The sequence below is a fragment of the Pecten maximus genome, chromosome 2, assembly GCF_902652985.1.
Source record: "Pecten maximus chromosome 2, xPecMax1.1, whole genome shotgun sequence".
NCBI lineage: Eukaryota > Metazoa > Mollusca > Bivalvia > Pectinida > Pectinidae > Pecten > Pecten maximus.
In genome coordinates, this window is record NC_047016.1 from 36,893,324 (window position 1) to 36,915,518 (window position 22,195).

Sequence of the window (22,195 nt, forward strand, 5' to 3'; positions counted from 1 at the left end):
GATGATTACAGGGACGCTTATGTAGAATCGCTAACAAATTCTTGGTCCACGTTGGCGAGATGCTTACCTCGATTACAGCGTGTTATTGCTTGAACTTGTAAATTAACGAAGTGTCTTCTACAACTGATATTTTATTAAGACTTCAGCTTCAGTTTTATCGACCCTTAAGAGAGAAGACATCCTGGATATTCTTTTTGAAGACACATATTGCAGTGATAAGCGGTGAAAACATAAGATTTTTCAATAGAAATATAAGAATTTGCAATGAAAAGTTTTACCTTTTTTGATAAATCAGAGCGAACCTTTGTATTCACCTCATTAAAACTTGCCGATATTTCCCATCAAAGCGAGGCTATTTTTCTGTTTTTCTGAAATATTCAGACTAGCTTTTGACATTAGCTTTTCATTCACAGAAACTCCGATAACAGCAGAAAACGCTGAAATTGCAGTGATCACCCTTTCAAAATGACGCTGTCAAGTTGACGTGGAGCAACGTCAGAAAGAGATGACGTCATGAATTATGTTACTCTTACATACTACTGTTACTATCATAATACCCGCACTTTTTGACAGTATTAATTTGTCAATGTTATTGATATGTTTTTTTTTTATTATTCTCTATTTACTATTTTTTTTGTAAAACGTTTCATCACTTTAAGGCCATTGAATTCATCGAAACCGAAATAAATTATAAAGCATTTTTCAAAGGGTGATATCGAAGATTTAACCTCATTCGTGTCCATGGACCTTTCTGCGGCAAATGCATCTAAACATAATTGCCATCCCTGTTTCTATCGTAGGTGCTTAATAACATTAATTGGACATGGTGTATGTGGTTAGCCATTGCAGTTATTAATGAAAGCTATCGCTCGGATCAATAATTGACGTATCCAATCGACATTTGATAGGTGTGATAGCACACATTAACTGGGGTATAATATTACCGTGTATTACACATGGCTGATACATGGCTACCTTTGCATGCTGAACGTTTTGGTAAAGCAGGGCTTTGAAGCAGACGACCGGTCACTATTATTTGATCATATTTAAAGGTATAGTCGGAAGATCACTGTTGTTGTAGCCTACCGGGGGATAATTCACATCCAATATACATTGATGGAAACCTTCAGATGTCTGAGGTAAATAATTATCATTGTCTTCATCACATGCTCGTATGCTTAATTCGCATCCAATATACATTGATGGAAACCTTCAGATATCAGAGGTAAATAATTATCATTGTCTCCATCACATGCTCGTATGCTTAATTCACATCCAATATACATTGATGGAAACCTTCAGATATCAGAGGTAAATAATTATCATTGTCTCCATCACATGCTCGTATGCTTAATTCACGTCCAATGCATGTTGAAGGTACCATATTTGACCATTGTCTAAACTCAGAGACGTACCGTTCAGCAATATTGAATTGTCAAGACAAGATAATTACATGAATGTAAAAAATGAAAGCAATTAATTAAACGGTATAATGATAATATGTTTATATCAAAACCACGAATACAAAAACAAAAATAACGAAAGCTAACAATAGATGATGCATATGTCATCAAATAACTAATTATATTATTAAGTGAATAGATACATATATTTAGATACAAATCAATCAAAATTTTTCAATAATATCATAATATCTAATATCTAATAAGGACAAGGACTAAGCTTTTCGTAAAGTTCTAAAGAATCGAAATGAAATGTTACCAGGGAAATGAGAAACAAAATAAATAATGTCAAATTTTGCTGGTAAATTAGAGTATTATATCAACAGACATGTTATTGGAAACTTATATGTACACTTATACATTAACAGTTTAATTATGTTGGCATCATATTTTCAACACTAATACTTTGCTATCTTTGTTATGTTATATACTGCATATATTCCAAATAGTATATTTACACTCGAAATGCATTGTCTCTGGATGAAGCTGACCAAAACTAAAATACGTAACTATCAATGTTTACGCGTAGACGTTAGGCTTGCGCTAGAATTCCAGAGACAAATGTAAATATGCTTAAAATGATTAAAAGATATAATGTAAAAGAGTAGCTACACTTAGGAGGAAAGTAATAAACAATTCCGGCAGTAATGAAAATAAAAATAAACTTAAAGATAAGAATTCGACCGTGTGCCAAGCATGAAATAGGAATTGCGTCGTCTGCAATCTATAGCAACTTATTGCTTCCGGTCTAATTTAGCTGTATTAATCTCGCCGCTTTTCAAACTATGTAAATAAGGTATTTTTGTAATGTTTTATGAAATGCCTTGGTTTCCTAGTGTAAATATGAGTTTTTAAAAAATGTACCTGCATTGAACTGTATAAAATTGATTTTTTTTTTTTTTTTTTTTTTACGGTACACAAATTTCATTCCCCCCAGCTGGAAATATCCTAGATGTGTGTATACATTTATGGCTAAGCAGTAATTGCATATATACTTCTGTATTAAATTGGGGTTACTGCATACTGAAGTAGTTTCCCTAATATAAATAGACCTCGATACAGGTACATCGACTAACAAAACAATCCATAATTAACTATTATCGTGTTTCTTTTGTTAACCTTTATTCCCATTTCTAACAGAGGTAAACATAGACATCCCTATTGATTTGTAACAAATTGCATACAGCTAATTGAAAACCCGTTCTTACAATGGGAAGATACGGGGGACCCGGGGGAAACCCACATGGTCATACAGGTAATCGAATGCAAACATAAAACAAAACAATGCACAAGTATGTCAGTTATTTACACACATTATATGACATATGCGTGTCTATATTCCATTGATAAAGAAGTTCTATTTGACTTCATCGTATACATTTTCCGTTAAAATAAGCAAAGTTTTGATATGCTTTACAGTATCTAACAACTGATTCGAATACATTTTGTTTTCTTCAAATTTGTGGTTGATTGTAATAATTTCTTTTATCATTTTGCAGTACATATTAAATGTTATCGGATTCACGGTTCTGTTAGAGTTAAATCTGGTCGCATATTGTTTTGTTTGAGATCTAGTTTTTTTTCTCAGTTACGCGATGTTGCAGGATATTGTCGTATTGAGTGTTGAAAAGATTTTTGTAGTTGTCCAGAAATATTTTCCCTCTCATAACTACAACAATTCATCTTACCAGATATATTTCCATCTTTATGAGGTTCAAGTTATTGTTTTGTTGGGTGTCAAACATCCCCTGTGTATATACAGATCACACTGCCTGCTTCCAAAGCACACGTGCATGTCTTTCAGATCTAAATCTTTTTAGTATTTACATGTGTTTTTAGGTGCGTGTGTTTGTCTTTCAAGAGAAATTCGTTGAATTCGTACAAGTAGTCAGCCAGAATTAATTATTTACTCCAAAATAATGTTCGATCCTTACATGTAATTAACCCACATCTTTCCTTCAAATAAAATAAAATATAATGCTAAAGTTAATAGAACTTGTGTAACTCTAATGGTTTTGCTTGAAATAAGTCCGTCTTTAGGGATGATTAAAAAGTATTATTAAGACAAAAATACGATTATGCAAAACGATACCTCAATTAAAAAAAATAAATGAATTAAAATATAATTTTTGACGTTGAATTTAATAATAATTATGAAAACGGCCCGCAAGCTGTATGGAAATGACCAAGGACTGAGGAATGCGCCGCATATTGTGTTTGGATTTTAAAACATCTACCAATATTCTGTTTTGATGTGACCTTAATGGTCATCAAAAGCAAAATAATGTTGAATTTCAAACACGAATACATATCTAAGAATTTGCACAAAAATGGTCATGCAATATACCAAAATGTTTGTTTGGACATGTACTTTCTTCCAATCAGCAATACTTTGCTGTAGATGATATCAGTTTCGTCTATAAAGTTCCTTTGTGGTCAGATGTAGTCACACAAATAACCAAACCTAAAAAAGCCAAGTTGCTACTATCACAAGTGTCTATAGCATAGGGTAGGTACATTTGTTTGACTGGATTTTACTTTATGTAAGTATAAACGCTTATTTTGTTTTGACCTTGAAATGCAAAAGGCGGCTGTGATTAGCATTACAAAAGTATGTCATTAAGGAAGGCATTTCGATAAATACAAATGCTCCTATATAATATTTTAAAGATATCTAATCATAGTAAGACGGACCTCTTAAAAACAAATTGTTAATCTTGGGAGTTAGAGGCATTGATAAAAAATAGGCATATTTTACCCCAAACACAACAGTTGGACAAATGTTTTCCAAAAAGTCTTCTGGTCATTTCCAGAGTTCGTGATAATGTCAAATAAGAGCATTTTCGGTGTTAGAAATACCTCCTTATATGCCATATTTGTGCTATATTTTTCACGACCGCCATTTTCATATCAAGGTAAAAACAAAATAAGTGTTTATACTACATAAAGTCAAATAAGTTGTTCATACTTATTATAAAGTCAAATCTGGTCAAACAATGCTCCTATTTTGTGCTTTAGACACTTGTGAGCGAAACAACATGGCTAGTTTGTACAATAAATACAAATGAGCTAATTATGTCCCCCTGAAACATGCATGCATTTTTCGCACTGTATATGATATTTTGTTTACTAAATAGTTGTTTGTACACAACATTTAGAAACCCCGTCACAGTCTTCATGTTAGTAAATATCTATTTCTAACCTCGCGCCTTTGATCACGTGATGTTCTTGACCAATGGAAATACGTCAGGGGATAGCGCCACCTGCATTCATTTTCAAGCAGCGTGATTATTTGTAGCAGCAGTGTTTTATTCATCATTATTTTCTCCTATTGTTTACTTTCGTCGCAACAACTCCTATTGACTTTTGAACTTACGAGTGTTTTGCCTGGAGTTGTCGTCTCCTACGACAGTGAAGTACACACCAATAACGGTATTTACACGTGTGTTGTGTTTGTTTACATTTTTATCGACGTGTGTCGAGGACATTTCCTTTAGTTTACATTGACGAATGTCATTCGTCATCGAGCTGTGTATTTCCTATTTGGATCCTAACAGTCTTTATGCAACCACAATGTGTTTTCTTTGCTATCGGGATCTAACTTTGTGTGTGACTTATTCGTGCTAGTGGAAATCGAAAGACATCAGTTTGTAAACCGTCTCGGGTCATCTAACATGGCGGCCAAGCAGGTCAGGAACGCGTCACTACCAGCAGCTTGGTGCGCGATCCCAGGATTCCGTGCGGGATTCAAGATGGCAGCGCCCATGTCTTGTCGAACACTGTAGGGCATTGCATCGTCTTCTTTGGCGTTTACGGTTAATTTTGTAGGGGTAATTATCTGATTTAAGGAAAAATAATTAAGGAACTACACGTACAACATTATTAGTCTAGATTTCCATCTCGCGATATTACGACATGCAGTGTACTCGGAACTAACCGAACAACTTAACTAGTCGGAATTTCAATCTCCCGACGATTACGACATGCAGACTCCTCGGATAATCAACGAACAACTTTGATAACTACATACAGACGACTCGGAAACTCACCGAACTACATTATGCGTTTCCATCTCCCGATGATAGCGACATGCAGATAAAGTGGAAATCGTAGCATCAGCTTACTATGCTTCCAACTCAGTTGTCTTGGACTTTTCAGCGGTGAGATTACTCATCAATCTGTCTATTTTGACTTGTTGTACCTGACCAGACTTTGGTTACAGCGTGGATATCAGAGGAGCATTCTCGATACTTGTTACTCTAGTAAACATTTATATCTTCGCGTTCACACCTTCTATCTGTATCTAGCGTTACTGTTTTCTATGTACTTGTCACAGATATTTCTAAATAATTGGTTTACGGCATAGCTGTCACACCTTTTATCTGTATCTAGCATTATTGTTTTCCTTGTACTTGTCACAGATTCTTGTTTATACTTGTGCGGAATATATTATGCAACTGTTAAGGAGAGCTTTGTCATAGATATATATAGAGATGATGTTTCTTCCTCACTTTATTTAGTCTGTTACTAGATTGTTATTATCATGTACTAGGTTTAATTAGTTATCAGTCAGATCAAGCCTCTTCTATTACGAGTCAAGTCACTCATCTCATGAGTAATCACAACTTAAAGTCTAGGATCTTCTCAGCAGCCATAAGAAGTGAAGTTTTTCCTTACAATAGCCACCAACCTATGCCATGTTTTATTTGTTTATTTTGTGGGTAATCAGGTCATGTCTTCAACCACAATCAAGTCACTCTTCTCTTGAGTTGTCATAACTCGAAGTCAAGGGTCTTCTCAGCTGTGTCTGCGAGTCAAGTTTCTTCTCACGAGTCACTGAGACTCAGAGCCAAGGGTCTTCTCAGTAGCACTTAGGAGTCAAGTTTGTCATGCCACCAGCTACTACTTCGCTGTGTTTTGATTCGTTAGTTTATGCAGTCATGTCATCGCTTCTCCAATCATGAGTCAAAACTCTTCTCATGAGTAATCACAACTCAAGAGTCAAGGGTTTTCTCAGCTGTGTCTGCGAGTCAAGTCTCTTCTCATGAGTCACTGCGACTCAAAGTATGTAGTCTTCTCAGTAGCACTTAGTCAAGAGTGTCCCGCACTAGCTACCTACTACTTCGCTGTGTTTTGATTCGTTAGCTTACGTAGTCAGGTCTTGCTTCTCCAATCATGAGTCAAAACTCTTCTCATGAGTAATCACACTCAGAGTCAAAACTCTTCTCAGCTGTGTCTGCGAGTCAAGTCTCTTCTCACGAGTCACTGAGACTCAGAGCCAAGGGTCTTCTCAGTAGCACTTAGGAGTCAAGTTTGTCATGCCACCAGCTACTACTTCGCTGTGTTTTGATTCGTTAGTTTATGCAGTCATGTCATCGCTTCTCCAATCATGAGTCAAAACTCTTCTCATGAGTAATCACAACTCAAGAGTCAAGGGTTTTCTCAGCTGTGTCTGCGAGTCAAGTCTCTTCTCATGAGTCACTGCGACTCAAAGTATGTAGTCTTCTCAGTAGCACTTAGTCAAGAGTGTCCCGCACTAGCTACCTACTACTTCGCTGTGTTTTGATTCGTTAGCTTACGTAGTCAGGTCTTTGTTTCTCCAATCATGAGTCAAAACTCTTCTCATGAGTAATCACACTCAGAGTCAAAACTCTTCTCAGCTGTGTCTGCGAGTCAAGTCTCTTCTCACGAGTCACTGAGACTCAGAGCCAAGGGTCTTCTCAGTAGCACTTAGGAGTCAAGTTTGTCATGCCACCAGCTACTACTTCGCTGTGTTTTGATTCGTTAGTTTATGCAGTCATGTCATCGCTTCTCCAATCATGAGTCAAAACTCTTCTCATGAGTAATCACAACTCAAGAGTCAAGGGTCTTCTCAGCTGTGTCTGCGAGTCAAGTCTCTTCTCATGAGTCACTGCGACTCTGAGCCAAGGGTATTCTCAGTAGCACATAGGAGTCAAGTTTGTCACTACAGGGGTACTAGAGTCAAGTCGCTTCTCTATGGCTCAGTAGGGTCAAGCTTCTTCTCTAGTAGGACCTTTCAGTATGAATGATTTAGAGTCAAGTTGCTTCTCTGCTGTCAAGTAGAGTCAAGCTTCTTCTCTAAGTCAAGCATTTTAGAGTCAAGTTGCTTCTCTGCTGTCAAGTAGAGTCAAGCTTCTTCTCTAAGTCAGGCATTTTAGAGTCAAGTTGCTTCTCTGCGGTTCAGTAGAGTCAAGCTCCTTCTATAAGTTTCGAGTACTCCATTTTCTTTCTTCACCGTGAAATACCTGGAGTCAAGTTGCTTCTCTGGAGTTCATCGATATCAGAGCCAAGTTTCTTCTCTGGGTGTTTCTCCAAATACTCAAGTCTTGTTAATTTAAGTTAGCTGTTTAAGCATTCAGTATCCTTATTGTATTTCTGCTGTTCAGTAGAGTCAAGCCCCTTCTTTAGTTTTGAGTACTCAATTTCTTTCTTCACTGTGAAATACCTGGAGTCAAGCTGCTTCTCTGGAGTCCGACAGAGTCAAGTCTCTTCTCTGGGTGTTTCTCGGAATACTCACATCTTGTTTATTTAAGTTAGCTGTATAAGCCCTGTACTACATTCAGTATCCTTATTGCATTAAGTACTTATAACTTTAATCGTATCTCCTTTTATGCATCGTAATCAGTTTGAGTGTTGGCAGGTTCATTATAACTACCTGTTCTGTGTATGTAAGTTCCTTAGTCTTGGCAACCAGTTTGTTGACTTTCTTAGGACATCTGCAACCCTTTCTTTGTCTATTATTAGTAGATATAGTTGACATACGGAGCTTGTTATCCTCTTACATCTTCAGGGTGCGTTCCCAGTACCTAATTATCATCCTTAACACTTTATCATTGGCACTGTTTCCTTAATTAGACCTCCATCAGAAGGATGTAGTTCTTGCATCTGTCTCATTCACAGACGCAGAATCTAGTGCTCCTTTAAATACTATCTCACTTTATAGTATTAGGTATGTTTTTCCTCTCTTTTTCAGCTTTATTCCATACGTGATATAACCTTTCAATCATTTGAACTCTTGTCATTACTTGGTTTATCTTTGGGGGCTCTCATTCGGTTACTTTATTGTAACCTCTTCGATTTGGCCTTTTAAATTCGGGGAATTTCTTGCCCCCAATTCATTATATCATATTTTGTGTATTTATTTCTTATGTAGATGATATGCTTGGGATCGCCCAAGCTCGGGGGTCGCCCCATCTGAAACAGTCTTAGCAGAACTGCCTGCTTTTTAGCTACCAACTGCTTACTCTGTGGCTTGAGGTCGCTCAAGCTAGGTTTCTCTCCTCTCTATTAGTCATAGCTAGCTAAGCTATGATCGCTCTAGCTTGGGGGTTGCATGCCCCTATAGTATAATTAGTATCTTAATTGTTTAGGTGTATCTTTTGAGTAGCGAGTAAAAATTTATTATGTAATATTGTTAGTTGATGTTATTTAGTTGTAAGAATGAGCAGCCCCTAAGAATGCCAAAACCTTTAGATAATATTTAATATGAGCCTGAACAAGTTATTGGTTCCATTCAATAAATTTTTGACTTTCATACTGTTTTGGTGTGTTGTGTATAAAATGATATTTTGTTTACTAAATAGTTGTTTGTACACAACATTTAGAAACCCCGTCACAGTCTTCATGTTAGTAAATATCTATATCTAACCTCGCGCCTTTGATCACGTGATGTTCTTGACCGATGGAAATACGTCAGGGGATAGCGCCACCTGCATTCATTTTCAAGCAGCGTGATTATTTGTAGCAGCAGTGTTTTATTCATCATCCACCATCCGCCCCACCTCCACCTTTGATAATTTGCAGTTTTCTTTACTGTGGTTTGTGTATAATTGTTTATATTATATTATAATTACCTTTTAATATTTATATACTGTTGTTTTGTTTTGATTGCCTGTACTTTTCATGTGTATATGTTGTTTTTATTATATGTGTTTACTTATAATATTTATATTTATTACATGTCTTTTTACTTGTTTCGGGCTCATTTGTTTAGGGGTAAGTAAGGCCTCATGGTGAGACAACACCTGGCAAGCTGGTCTGAGCATTGGATAAACCTACCTCCCTGATTCAGGTTGGGGCAGCCGGCTCGCAGCACCTTTTTGTACATCTGTGTTGGTTAATTATAAGCTTTATTTTGTTACAATGCAAGCTGTCACATTTTTATTTTTATTTTGGGCTGCTCTTCTTAGTAAGGAATAGTTAGAGGATATCACTCACAGTAATGAATTTATCACGCCGTGATATTAGCACTTTTAAATTCGGGGAATTTCTTGCCCCCAATTCATTATATCATATTTTGTGTATTTATTTCTTATGTAGATGATATGCTTGGGATCGCCCAAGCTCGGGGGTCGCCCCATCTGAAACAGTCTTAGCAGAACTGCCTGCTTTTTAGCTACCAACTGCTTACTCTGTGGCTTGAGGTCGCTCAAGCTAGGTTTCTCTCCTCTCTATTAGTCATAGCTAGCTAAGCTATGATCGCTCTAGCTTGGGGGTTGCATGCCCCTATAGTATAATTAGTATCTTAATTGTTTAGGTGTATCTTTTGAGTAGCGAGTAAAAATTTATTATGTAATATTGTTAGTTGATGTTATTTAGTTGTAAGAATGAGCAGCCCCTAAGAATGCGGTTTGTTTAAGTTTACAAACATCTTTCAAATTAACAAATTACATGTTAACAGCAAGTCTTATGGTTTGCCATGATAGATAATAAAATTATATGTTAAATTGCACCATAGTAAGAACTTATAGACTTGTAAAATATCACTGTGTTTACTGGATTTGCTGTTTAGATACTACTTAAATAGAAAAAAAAAACAAAAACAAAAAAAGAAAAAAAAATCCTATCCTAGTACCGCAACCATAAAGTTGGAAAAGTACGGAAAACTATCTTGTGCATTCACAGGTTATTTCGCCGAAAGTCTTCTATCCAATATGAGAATCCATTATATAATACAGCGATATGGCGGAGTTAAAGGAAGTACTGCCATTTGGTCATATTTTCAAAGTAGATATTAGCTATTTTAACAGTGAATATTAACATTTTGCCATTTTCATTGACTTATTTATAATTCTCTGGTAACGCAATACATGGTCATGTTCTATCGCCTCCATTTGATAGCATCACACTTTGTTCGCCACATTATTAGTTTGTTAGTGATCATGATGCTCTTTTTTTCACCACCACGCAGACTCGTGTTTTACACATTCAGCCTATCCGTAGTTATTTTATATGGGTCCATTGTGTCAGATTACGTCTAATTTGAGTATTTTTTGACAATACGCTTTGATCAAAGCATTTCAAATATCCTATTATATATATGTATCAACATACAAATCTATTAAAAACTTATTTTACATTTTTCTAAAAATATAGGTAATATGGTGGCATTCTAGGTGTGGAGTTTGACGTAAATGTGAAACGAAGCTACATTTACGTACTAGAAGATACAATTTGATTGTGACGTCATCATGGGTTGTTCTGGAAGTCGAGATATCCTATTGCAAGTTCAACAGCAACACTCTAAACAAATAGACAAAGAAATTGCAAGTGAAAAGAAAGTTCAGAAGTTAAAATTTCTGTTGTTGGGTAGGTAGATGTATGAATTGTATATATGAATGAAAACATAAGTAGATGCATATCGTCTCTGAAAAAACATAGTACAATAATATATATTTCTATTCTTGTGAATATGATATAGTATATACATATGGTATACACATATGAAGTATATCTTTCTGAGAAATATTATATAGTATTACCTTATATACATAATATATATTTCTAGGGAATTTCATATAGAATTACGTATGCATACATGTATATTTTTATGAACAGGAAGTCAAAGCTAATTGTTTATGAAAAAATGTCACCACATCGTGTTTTCATACTCGTTAAGGTTACAATTGTACCATATCAGGTAATATTAAGTGCTACTTATTTCATTGGAAATTTCATATATATTATTCAAATATTTTTAAGTAAAGTTCAACAAATTGTAGATGATTTTTTTTGCCCAGATCATACATTTAGAATCCTCTCTATGATAATGTTTCTGTTTGAATCCTTAAAATACTAGTCACCTTTTATTTATACATCTAACCAAAATCGTTGTTTGAATGTTGACAGGTGTTTCAGAATCTGGAAAAACAACTCTTTTTAGACAAATGAGGTAAGTAGAACTTTTCTGTTTTCTAACGTCAGCTGCTTTTAGTGTGTAATTTTGCCACTAAATTGTCAAAATTGCTACACCAGGGCCAAGTCTACTTAAATTCTTAATTATATAAAACAGAAGCGTTAGATCGACTTGGCCATTGCATTCTTTTTCAATGTATTAAAATTGCTGTCTGTACAATTATAAACATAGATATAACCTGTGTATTAAAGATGTTAAATCATTGACCCCGACTTAAGTTCTTAAAGGAATATTTAAGACACTGAATATCGAATTTAATCACTACCTGATTTCTCAACTTCTACATCGTATTTATTGTGCTAACTATAAATTTGCTCAATGGTTACTGGAAATGATTGCATGCCAAGACGCCAGGTCGACTTTGCCATTTAATCCCTTTTTCAATGAGTTAAGCTATTGTTTGTGCAATTAATTATATATCAATAGAACAATAAATATTATCTTATTAATATATAAAATAGTTCAGATATAATATAAATTGGAATCCAAACTTGCTTATCAAAATGCAAAACAACCCAACAATACCACCCATTCAATCAGTTTAGACGAATAAGTCACAAGTAGGGTTATTTCTGATTTGTCATTACAGAATTTTGCACTCGAACGGCTTTAGTGTGTCGGAGAGAACGTACTACAAGAATGTTATCATAGATAATCTCATGCAATACACCGAAGTCGTTCTTAGGAACATGCCTCTCCTCAACATCCCGTTTGACGACGAGACTTCTGAGGTAATGTCAGAGCATTGCGATAATCATAGCATGATCCAAATCCAAGACAATAGTACTGTAAACGCACTAATTTTGGCGCACTTAAATTTTAGCGGAAAACCATATGTAAACGAATTAGAGAAATAAAGCGTTGGCTCACCCATATTTATACTAAACAGCTAGGACATTATTAGCGGAATGCCTCCATCACAAAATCACTAAGATGATATTATTATTGCTAAAATTGGTACGTTGAACGTCTATAACGCATTCATTAAGTACAATGATGTTCGTTTCTGGTCATGTTTTGTTTACCTATTCTCTCATTTTGAGAATGTGATTTGCCTCAGGTTTAACAAAAATTCGTATGACGGGTGTTATTTTTGAAACAGAAGAATTTTTTTCCTCTTCAACACATAGTCTTATTTTCTATGAAGTTTCTACGCAAATCTTGTCTTCATGTTTTGATATCGTTTTGTCAATTTTCATCTTTTGCGTATATTTCAAATGACACGCGTCAGTAAACAACAAAAAGGAAAATTATTTCTTATTTACATTTTCACAATGTTTTGATTCACGCTACTTGAAATAAATCAGTAATTATCATTTATTCGAAGTTACATTATGTAATGGAACAATCAGACAGGTGATGGACTAGCATAACAGCTGATTCTAATTGGTTGGGAAAGGTTTTCAACTTCTTGAAGTAAACAATAGATTTCCAAAATATCATCATGTATTTATTTAATTTCTTTGCGATATCACATTTTCAATTCACATCTTGTTTTAATCTGCATAATTTAGAAAAAAATATAAACCATTTATTTACAAAATATAAAATATAGAATAGAACGAGTGTGTGCCAAATAGGAGCTTCGACCTCACTGTCATTAATGTATTCCTACGCGCCAGACCAAAGTGTGATCGTCAATTTCGTCAGTAAGGCCAAATAATGTATTCAGAATATCATAATTTGAGAAGAACGCTAATCACCAGATAGACCGTGACGATAAGAGCGTCATAACTGCATCCTAAAAAACAGTGTGGGAGTTTATAGCTATATGAGCATAACAACTACAGAACTTGTAACGTGAACATGCAATATAAAACTAATTATAGAGCTGCGAATATAAAACGTTCGACCAAACCAAATCTAAGCATGATTAAATACACTACATGCTGAATTGTCTTCATTCTATTACAGACATATGCAAATGTATTTTTGACGAAGGCTAGAGAATGTCAAAAGTTACTGGATTTCGAAGCAGAACTTAAGCATCTGTATTGCACTAGAGGATTCCAGGCTTGTGTGATGAAAGGCCAGGATTATAGTCTAGGTGACGGCGCGCAACAGTGAGTTTGAACTTCATTATTATAAACGCCCGATCGATCAGCGACAAAATAACATTCATTACTAAGTATATCATGTATAATTGATATAGATTTAGGAACATAATATCACCTTACATTCTTATTATCGATATAATAACGATGGTGTGCATACTTTCTGTTTGTGATAGGAAGTAAGTCAGGATCGATGTTCCAGGTTCTTCTCATGCAAACGCTGGATAATGCCTATATTTACAATGGGGTTGATGTCGATGACCCATAAAACGTTTACCCTTCCTAAACATCTGGCTACTTTTCTTTTGCTCAGTTTTAACAGTTTCTATGTTAATAGAGATATTCTGTATAGTTTCTCCCTATCGTATCGATTTTAAGTTTAAATGACAAAGGCGTTTCTATGCCTCTAGTCTCTTTTTATTTTTGCTTATTTTTGTTTATTGTTTTAGCCTTTTCAAGTCATTTGACAGAATAGCCTCCCCTGATTACATCCCATCGGACCAGGATATCCTCTACTCGAGGGTAATCACAACAGGTGTTACAGAACTCAGCTTTAAATTTAGAGCCAGCAATTTGTGGTATGTACTGAGAAACCAATAGAATTAAAAATGTAAGTACTGAATCAATGATAACTAAATACGTTGATATCGTTGTAAGGCCATCATCTAAATAGATAATCAAAAGGAAACTTTATTTCCCTTGTAGTTTTTACAATGAGAAAAGGGAGTCTAAATTAAAAAAAAAAAAAGAAGAATACTACTATGAATACAATGTATACAGGATTATGTTTTCTTGATATATGTATATTTTACACATTGAAATGAAAATCATTACAGATTATTTGAACCGCAATCCAGAGAAAGTTTGTGATTAGAAGTATAATTTGCCGCAATTTGTACCAAAAATAATTATTTTTTTCTCATTCTTGAGAAAAGCAATACAAACCATTCTGCCCAGATGTGTACAATTAATTTCAAGCATTTGCACAAAAAACCCCAAAGCAAACGTTTTCAACATGAAGAGAAGAGTAGAATTATAAGCAGTGTATATAATCCTACAGTCCATTTAACAATAGCATAGCATTAAAACTCAAAAATAAGCCAATCTGAACAATAAGCCTATGCTTAAAACACGTTTGTAGATTCTTGCAAGCAAAACTAACTTGGAAATACGCCTTGTTTGAAAATAAGCTTTTCTTGAAAAAAAGATGATATACTTTTCAACTTAGTCCGATAATATCCTGAAGATCTTCTTTGAGAAGATGATATGTGTGCATTTTCTTATGTTTGGTTTATACTCTATTTGTAACGAAATGGGAGCCTGACGTTGTTCCGAGTTCCGAGTTCCGTTTAACCAGTTTCGAGTTTAGTTAAAGGTAAATGGAACTCGGAACTCGGAGCTAACGTCAGGCTCCCCAACTAAATTAGGTGGATCGGTCTGCAAATAGGTAATTACTACTTTGTCGGGCGAGGAAGCACTGGATTTATCATCAAATGTCCCCAAATCAGCTTATTGAATCATTTATCCGAAAAACTGCATCAGAAGTTGGCTTCATTAAGAAAAATTATAATAAAAAAAATTAGCCCGTGCTTGCCTACAATTAGCCTCGTCCTATTTTCAAGTCATTAGAGTATCATACTGTTGCATAACTAGTGTTTTTGTGCTTGATTTTGACTACTTTACCCGGCTATGAAGATTTCCTCCAGTTTTCTTGTTTTTAAACATTCATTCGCCTCAAAGTAAATTCCCTCATGATTTTAACCTCTAATACTCTTATAAAAGAATGAGTTGATTTTATAGTAATCCACCTGTTAGTTTGGCGTATTATCGCAAATTGGCTATTAAATTTTGATATTTGTTATTTCTGTGTTATTATATTGATAATTCGCCAGTCAAAGTCTGATTTAATAAGGCAGTATATTTCCAGTATGGTAGATGTTGGTGGTCAAAGATCTGAGAGGATGAAATGGATCCACTGCTTCGATAATGTCACAGCTATTATCTTCGTAACAGCCATGACTTTCTACCACCAAATGAATGATTCGTCAGATATGGTAACTTATACGAGATATTTGTTTAAAATAAGGAAGTATATGCAAATAAATGCAAACAATAGCAATATATATTTTTCGTATGCAATATATATTTTGCATCTATTAGAAACTCGTAATGATAAAAGTAAGTTGCCTCCGTCTGTGAATGGGACCCGCTGAAAAACAACATATATGTATGAAAAAAAAAACGATTTTCAAAAACAAAAAATGAAAATAAAACAAAACAGGAAAAACTGGAAGTAAAACGAAATAAAGAATTATTGAAAAAAATATTTCTCAAGAAAATATCACTGATGAACAAAAAGATTCATTTTATTGAAACTTTTATTTCAGTATTGAATGGGAAAAAAAATCAACTGAGGATGCTTCATTACAATAACAAGTGCTATATTGCTTCAATTCATATAAATTATATCTTTTGGAAAGAAAGTTACTATCACATGCAATCACAAAGAGAAATTTACATGTTAAAAGTACTGTTATGTAGATACCAATCAGGTAATGGTTTTGGTTACGCGACATAGTCTGTACATCTCTCGTGTTGTCGATTTATTTTTTGTTGTTGTTTAAGATTTTTCTTTTTAATTTCAGAACAAACTTCGCGAGTCATTGTTGATTTTTAAGTCTTTATGTGCAAACCAGTATCTTTCCAAGTCGGCCTTTCTGGTTTTTCTAAATAAAATGGATATTTTCAAAGTCATGATACAGAGGAAATCACTTAAGTGCTGTTTTCCCCGCTATAAAGGTAAACAACTACCCATCCACGCACCTACCTATCTACACACATACCTACCTATCCACCCACACCCTCCTACTCACGTAACCACGTACCTACCAACCCACCTACCCTCCCACCAAACCATCGACCCAGCCACCCCCTCCTACCCACCCACCCAGTTAACCATCCCCCTTACCTACCTACCTACCTACCTACCTACCAACCCATCCACCCACTTACCCAACCACCCTCCCAGCAACACCCGTCTACCACTGTAACGTGCACCTGGTCCGTCCCAAGTGTCTTCTGGGATACGCTGTGCCTTAAGCGCACTTGACTAGTCCAATCTCAATCGGTATGGAATCAGTAATATTTACAAATGATTAATCTATATATGACATAAAAGAACAAATGAAACGGTCGTGCTGCTTGCCACGGACCTCTAAAACTACCATACAAATATAACTATAGCAGGCAATGACGCTCGCAAACGCATAATGTATGTGCTCTCGCCGTGCACTAGTACGAGCCGTTGCTGTCGTGCGCGCCGGCAATGACCAATCAAGCACACCTATTACAAGTGCTCCCGGCACTGTAACCTTGTGCACCGGCTACCTCGCGCACTGGCAATGCCAGATCAAGCACGCCTATTACAAGTGCTCCCGGCACTTGCACAGCGCACAGGCTACCCCGCGCACGAACACTGCCAGGTCAAGCACGTGCTCCCGGCACTGGTACGTCGCAATGGCTATCAAGCGCACCAGCTTATACAGCGCAGCAGCCACACTGACCTCCCTGCTGCCTAACGCCCACTGGTCACTTACTCAGCGACCACTACCTGTACAGTCTTTCCCCAGAGACTTATTCAGTCTGTGCAGTATTACCTGTAGTCTGTAGTCTTTTCAGTCGTAAACACAATGCCAGCTTCTGTCAGAGTTTCTACTGCAGAATGAAACAAACCCGCTTTTATATACAGCCGGCCTGGGTAAATCAGGTTATCCCATTCCTCGTGACGTCACCTGTATTCTGGTCTTACGAGCGCTTTCATCCTATACCTACTAGCATGCACAAACAATCGAACGCCACATGACAATGATTACACGTGGTTTATTTATAGATCATACATAACATACACATATAAACACGAACATGGTTAACTCTACTATACGTGTTCATTACACCACCTTACCACCTACCTACCACTCTCTTACCCACCTATCCACCTACATTACTACCTACTTAATAGCCCACCAACCACACCCGCCCCGCCCGCCCAGTAGCAGGAGTTGTAGCAGCAGCAGTGCTATTAGCAGTAGCGAGGAGTGTAAGTGTGGTAGGAAACCAGAGCACCGACGTTGTGGGTGAGAAAAGCCATAACTTCATACATCCGATCGTAAAATGTATACCCGGTCGCCTAGGTAAAAAACAAGAGTGTTACCACTGTTCATTTCGAGTACCCTTTTGACATCATATAGTTACAATACTCATCCAACCTCCACATAAATGTATCAGTACTGTAGTAATGCTTATCTTGGTAAGTACAGTGGGATCTTGCGTTAAGGAAACTTTTAATGGTAGCTTCATAAACATCGTATTACTAGGATTCAAAACACATCATTTGCAAATGCGTAGTTTTTTATAGTGAGTTTGAAACGTGTTTTACATTTTTGCAGGTGGAAAATCTTTCATTGAATCAGCCGAATACATCGCCTGTCAGTTTGAAGACGCAAGTCGCCGAAATAGGGGAGTCTACTGCCACTACACCACTGTCACAGACACCGAGAACTTTGATCGAGTTTTCGACACATCTATGGCTATCCTTCTCGAAAAGAACCTTGCGGTGACAGGACTGCTTTAGGTATATTTACCAAAGACTTCCGAGGAGTGAAACAGAACACATGCATCATGATAGCTATATTGGTGATAAAAATCAGCTCTAGGGCTGTGTGGTGTACGTTAAATAGTTTTGAAACTCAAATGTTGCGTAGCGTTCGAGGGACACAATTTGAGTTTAGATACTGTTAACGGACAACAACAAGGATGTTATACACAGTGTTCGTGTAACACAACAACGAATTTGTAAATAGTGTCCACGAAACACAAAAGTATATTGAACATAGTGTTAGTGAACCATAAGGATTTTGTTTCATATTGTTTATGTACCAACAAGGAGTTTGTAAATATTACCCACGGAACACAACAAGGATTTCGTAGAGAGTGTTCGCGAAATACACAAGCATTTTGTACATACGGTTAGCGAAACAAAGAGTTTCTAGATGGCATTCACGGAACGCTCAGTGATTTTTTAGTGTTTTCCAAGCACAAGGAGTTTGTAGACAATCTTACCTAAGCACACATAGACTTGAATAGTGTTTATACGGAACACAAATATAATGTGTTGGAGACTGAATATGTTTAGTCATTCACTACTGCCCAGATCTAGTTTTGAAGAAGCAAAACAGTTGATTTTATTAGATATATTTTTTATTAATCAAAGCAAAGACGATTTAATTATTAAGTAAAATGTACATAACAATCTCTTTGTAGTCCTTTACGTTGTAGATACCTAATTTTCATTTAAGTTTAGCTACACTATCTATTCATTGTTATCCGTCTTTTCTTCATGATTTTCGTAGTAAATATTTTGCTATTTATTTATTAATTTATTGTTTTACACCACGAGATTCCATCCCATGTACGGTATGAAAAAAACGCTGTTTTACTCGTCCGGGGCCCGGTAATGTGACGTCATTAGATGATTGATGACGTCAATAACAATTGCAGCTTGGGTCGAAGTTCACCGTGTTAGCCAATCAAAATACGTACAGAGTTTATACCACGTGTGATATAAACAGATTGTTAATCAACAGCTGTAATGATTACCTGATGGTCTGAGAGTTGAATAACACAGGGTATTGTGGTAGAAATATATATAAATGAGAATAGCAGAAAAATATGACAGGCTTATCTTTGCTCATGCTTGACATTCAAAAATGCATATAGATTTGACATTATTGCAAATTTTCACTTCATGACTTGCTTTTCGCGGATATATAGTGCCATCGCATACTTATATATATATATATATGAAGCATTACTTTGTTATGTGCATAGGATGAAAATTCTGCTTGACCGAAGATAGATAATTTACAATTTTGATTCCAAATCAACAATGGATTTTAAAGAATATATTTAAACATTATCATTTTGCTGATGACGAAGTCATACTATTTTATCCCCATTAAGTTGTTTATTGCATATATATCTTTTGTTTGAGTACCCACGCTGTTTTCTTAGTTTGCTTTATGAAATAAACTGTTTTACAAATGATATGTTTTGTATATATACATGTGAGATAATGCATATTCTGCGTACGTTTTATTGCATAAACGCCTTTGCTGTTCATAAAATTATAATCTCCCGACAAATAATTGTATGCAATACAATTAAACAAATTAAAATCAATCAGTTAGAGCTATATAATGAAGATAATATTCAAATATATTTAAAATACATCGCATATCATTTAATAGTTATCTATACAATGCTACATCGCATCTTTCAAACACTTAATTATAAATACTTATCCATTCATAGAAAAGTAGGGAGATAAATTTAATTCTGTATTATCAAATTCCAATTATGTTTTACAATAATGTTTGGTTTTTTGGTTACCTTGTACCTTTGTCACGATACAGGAGGAGAATATTTCCTAAATTTTGACAATCTTTTAATATTCACCTAGTAGAAATGATTGCAAATATACTAACTTGGGCGAACTTAAATTTTAACGTAATGTCATTTAAATAGATTACTACATTGATGAAATGGTCCCTCACCAAGTAAACCATATAGCTAGCAACAAGAAATAATTTTAGCGCAATCAGAATGTATCAATGAGAAAATGTTATTAGCGCTATTTATCTAATTCACCGAAATGCTTCTACTATGAAAAACGCAAAAATAAGACTACCGCTAAAATGTGTACGTTTGTCTTTGTGTCAAATGTATATCGAAAAGGTAAAGAAAGCATGAAATCAAAACAAAACGTTCTCTACCGGCAAAGAAAGGATTTTTTTTTATTTTTTTTTCTCGAAAAACACAACCACAGCTCCCTTTAAATTTATTTGTCATACTTCCTTATAAATCCATATATAAGGAATTCTAAAATCACTATCAAAGCATCAGATTGTAAAACGGACACTTCGAAGGGTTCCATGTAAGTATTATCATTCAGCCATCAGAAAATATTGATGTCAATATTTTAATACAGTTGATGTATAGAAGATATTGAATGGTTTCCCAAGAATGACATGATATCGATATCGATGTTATATGTCAGGATCGTATATCATCACTAGTGTTGACATAAGCAATGAGGATATGCATTTTTATAAGGTTGATAATTTCTTATTTATACTTATATATGGTAAACTGCAAAAAATTTGCGCGCTGTGTGTTTTCAAATTTTTTGCGCATTACTTAATTGGTACTCCAAAATTATTGTCTTTATAAAGGGTATACAAAATTTCACTGGTAAATATATAGTAGATTTATATATTCGATAGCAAGAACTATTTTGATAAAAAATATAATGAACATGTATAATAGTTTGACATTAATTCTATAGCAATGAATCCTGATTAAATACTATCAGTATAAAGGAGTTATCATGAATTTGAATTGTTTTCTTTTTTTCAGTCGAGAGTTGCCGAGATCATACTGCCATGGAATGTCCGATTGGTCAGCTGTTTTCTGTGTGTAGGTTGTTTATCAGCTGTGTTCACGTCAGGACAATTGTCCAATCAGCAAAGTCCTTACTACAATAACAATTTAAATAATAAGCAAAATATCAAGAACAATTATGACAACAATCCAAATTCATTAACTTCTCCAAATTCATATCAAAGCTCAAATTCATACAACAATCCAAATTCAAATAATAATCCAAACTCTTATAATAATCCAAATATATACATTAATAAGAATTCATACAATGATCCAAAGACATATAGCAACCCAAATTCATACAATAATCCAAATGCATACTACAATCCAAATTCACCAAGGATATGCTTACTCGGGTCTCCCTAGGAAGGTAATCCATTCCATGGCTGTCGTACCAAACATGTACAGTTTCCCAGTGTACGGATATAGTTACCATGGTGTGCCATACGGAGGGCCTAGTTACCAACGTTATTGGCGTACCCATCCAATCCACACACAATACGGATACAAAATATGTACAACAATCCACACAGTCCATTTTACTACGGCCAACAACAAGGAGGCCTGATGGGCAACTGGTGTAAGTATCGCGCTTACTTTTATTGCAGATAATATATTGATCCTATGCCATGCCAAGTCATAATGTCATCGTTACGTAACGTTAAAGCCACAAAACTGTGGTATATGTGTCTATTATACAATGAAACTTCTATCAAAACAAGTTCACAATTATCCGTTATCGTGTTTCTCTCAGCAGTAGGGTATCGTTATGTTAAGTTAAAGCCACACAATACTTGTCCATTATACAATAACAACCAGAGGGAGGAATATCGACTGTGGTATACTACATGACCTACATGGAATAACATCAAATATAACAAATTAATAGGAACTGGGATAATTTAACAGTGAGGGCAATCAGATAATAGACAAATGTCTGACGAACTATCATCTGAAAATCT

The 22,195-nt window shown here is 35.3% G+C and overlaps 1 protein-coding gene across 2 annotated transcripts; it reads left to right on the top strand.

Moving 5' to 3' along the window:
- Nucleotides 1–940: 940 nt before the first annotated feature.
- On the top strand, nucleotides 941–19,343 carry LOC117321959 (guanine nucleotide-binding protein G(o) subunit alpha-like). Of its 2 annotated transcripts, none has more exons than XM_033876597.1 (9): nucleotides 941–1,052; nucleotides 10,860–11,072; nucleotides 11,613–11,655; nucleotides 12,269–12,410; nucleotides 13,594–13,742; nucleotides 14,183–14,311; nucleotides 15,661–15,787; nucleotides 16,379–16,532; nucleotides 18,179–19,343. In XM_033876597.1, the coding sequence occupies exons 2-9, from the start codon at nucleotides 10,955–10,957 to the stop codon at nucleotides 18,361–18,363; spliced, it is 1,047 nt and encodes a 348-aa protein (XP_033732488.1). In that variant the 5' UTR covers nucleotides 941–1,052; nucleotides 10,860–10,954; the 3' UTR covers nucleotides 18,364–19,343. The 2 variants fall into 2 exon arrangements, with proteins under 2 accessions (XP_033732488.1, XP_033732485.1); XM_033876594.1 differs by having other exon boundaries at nucleotides 967–1,139.
- The last annotated feature ends 2,852 nt before the right edge of the window (nucleotides 19,344–22,195 follow it).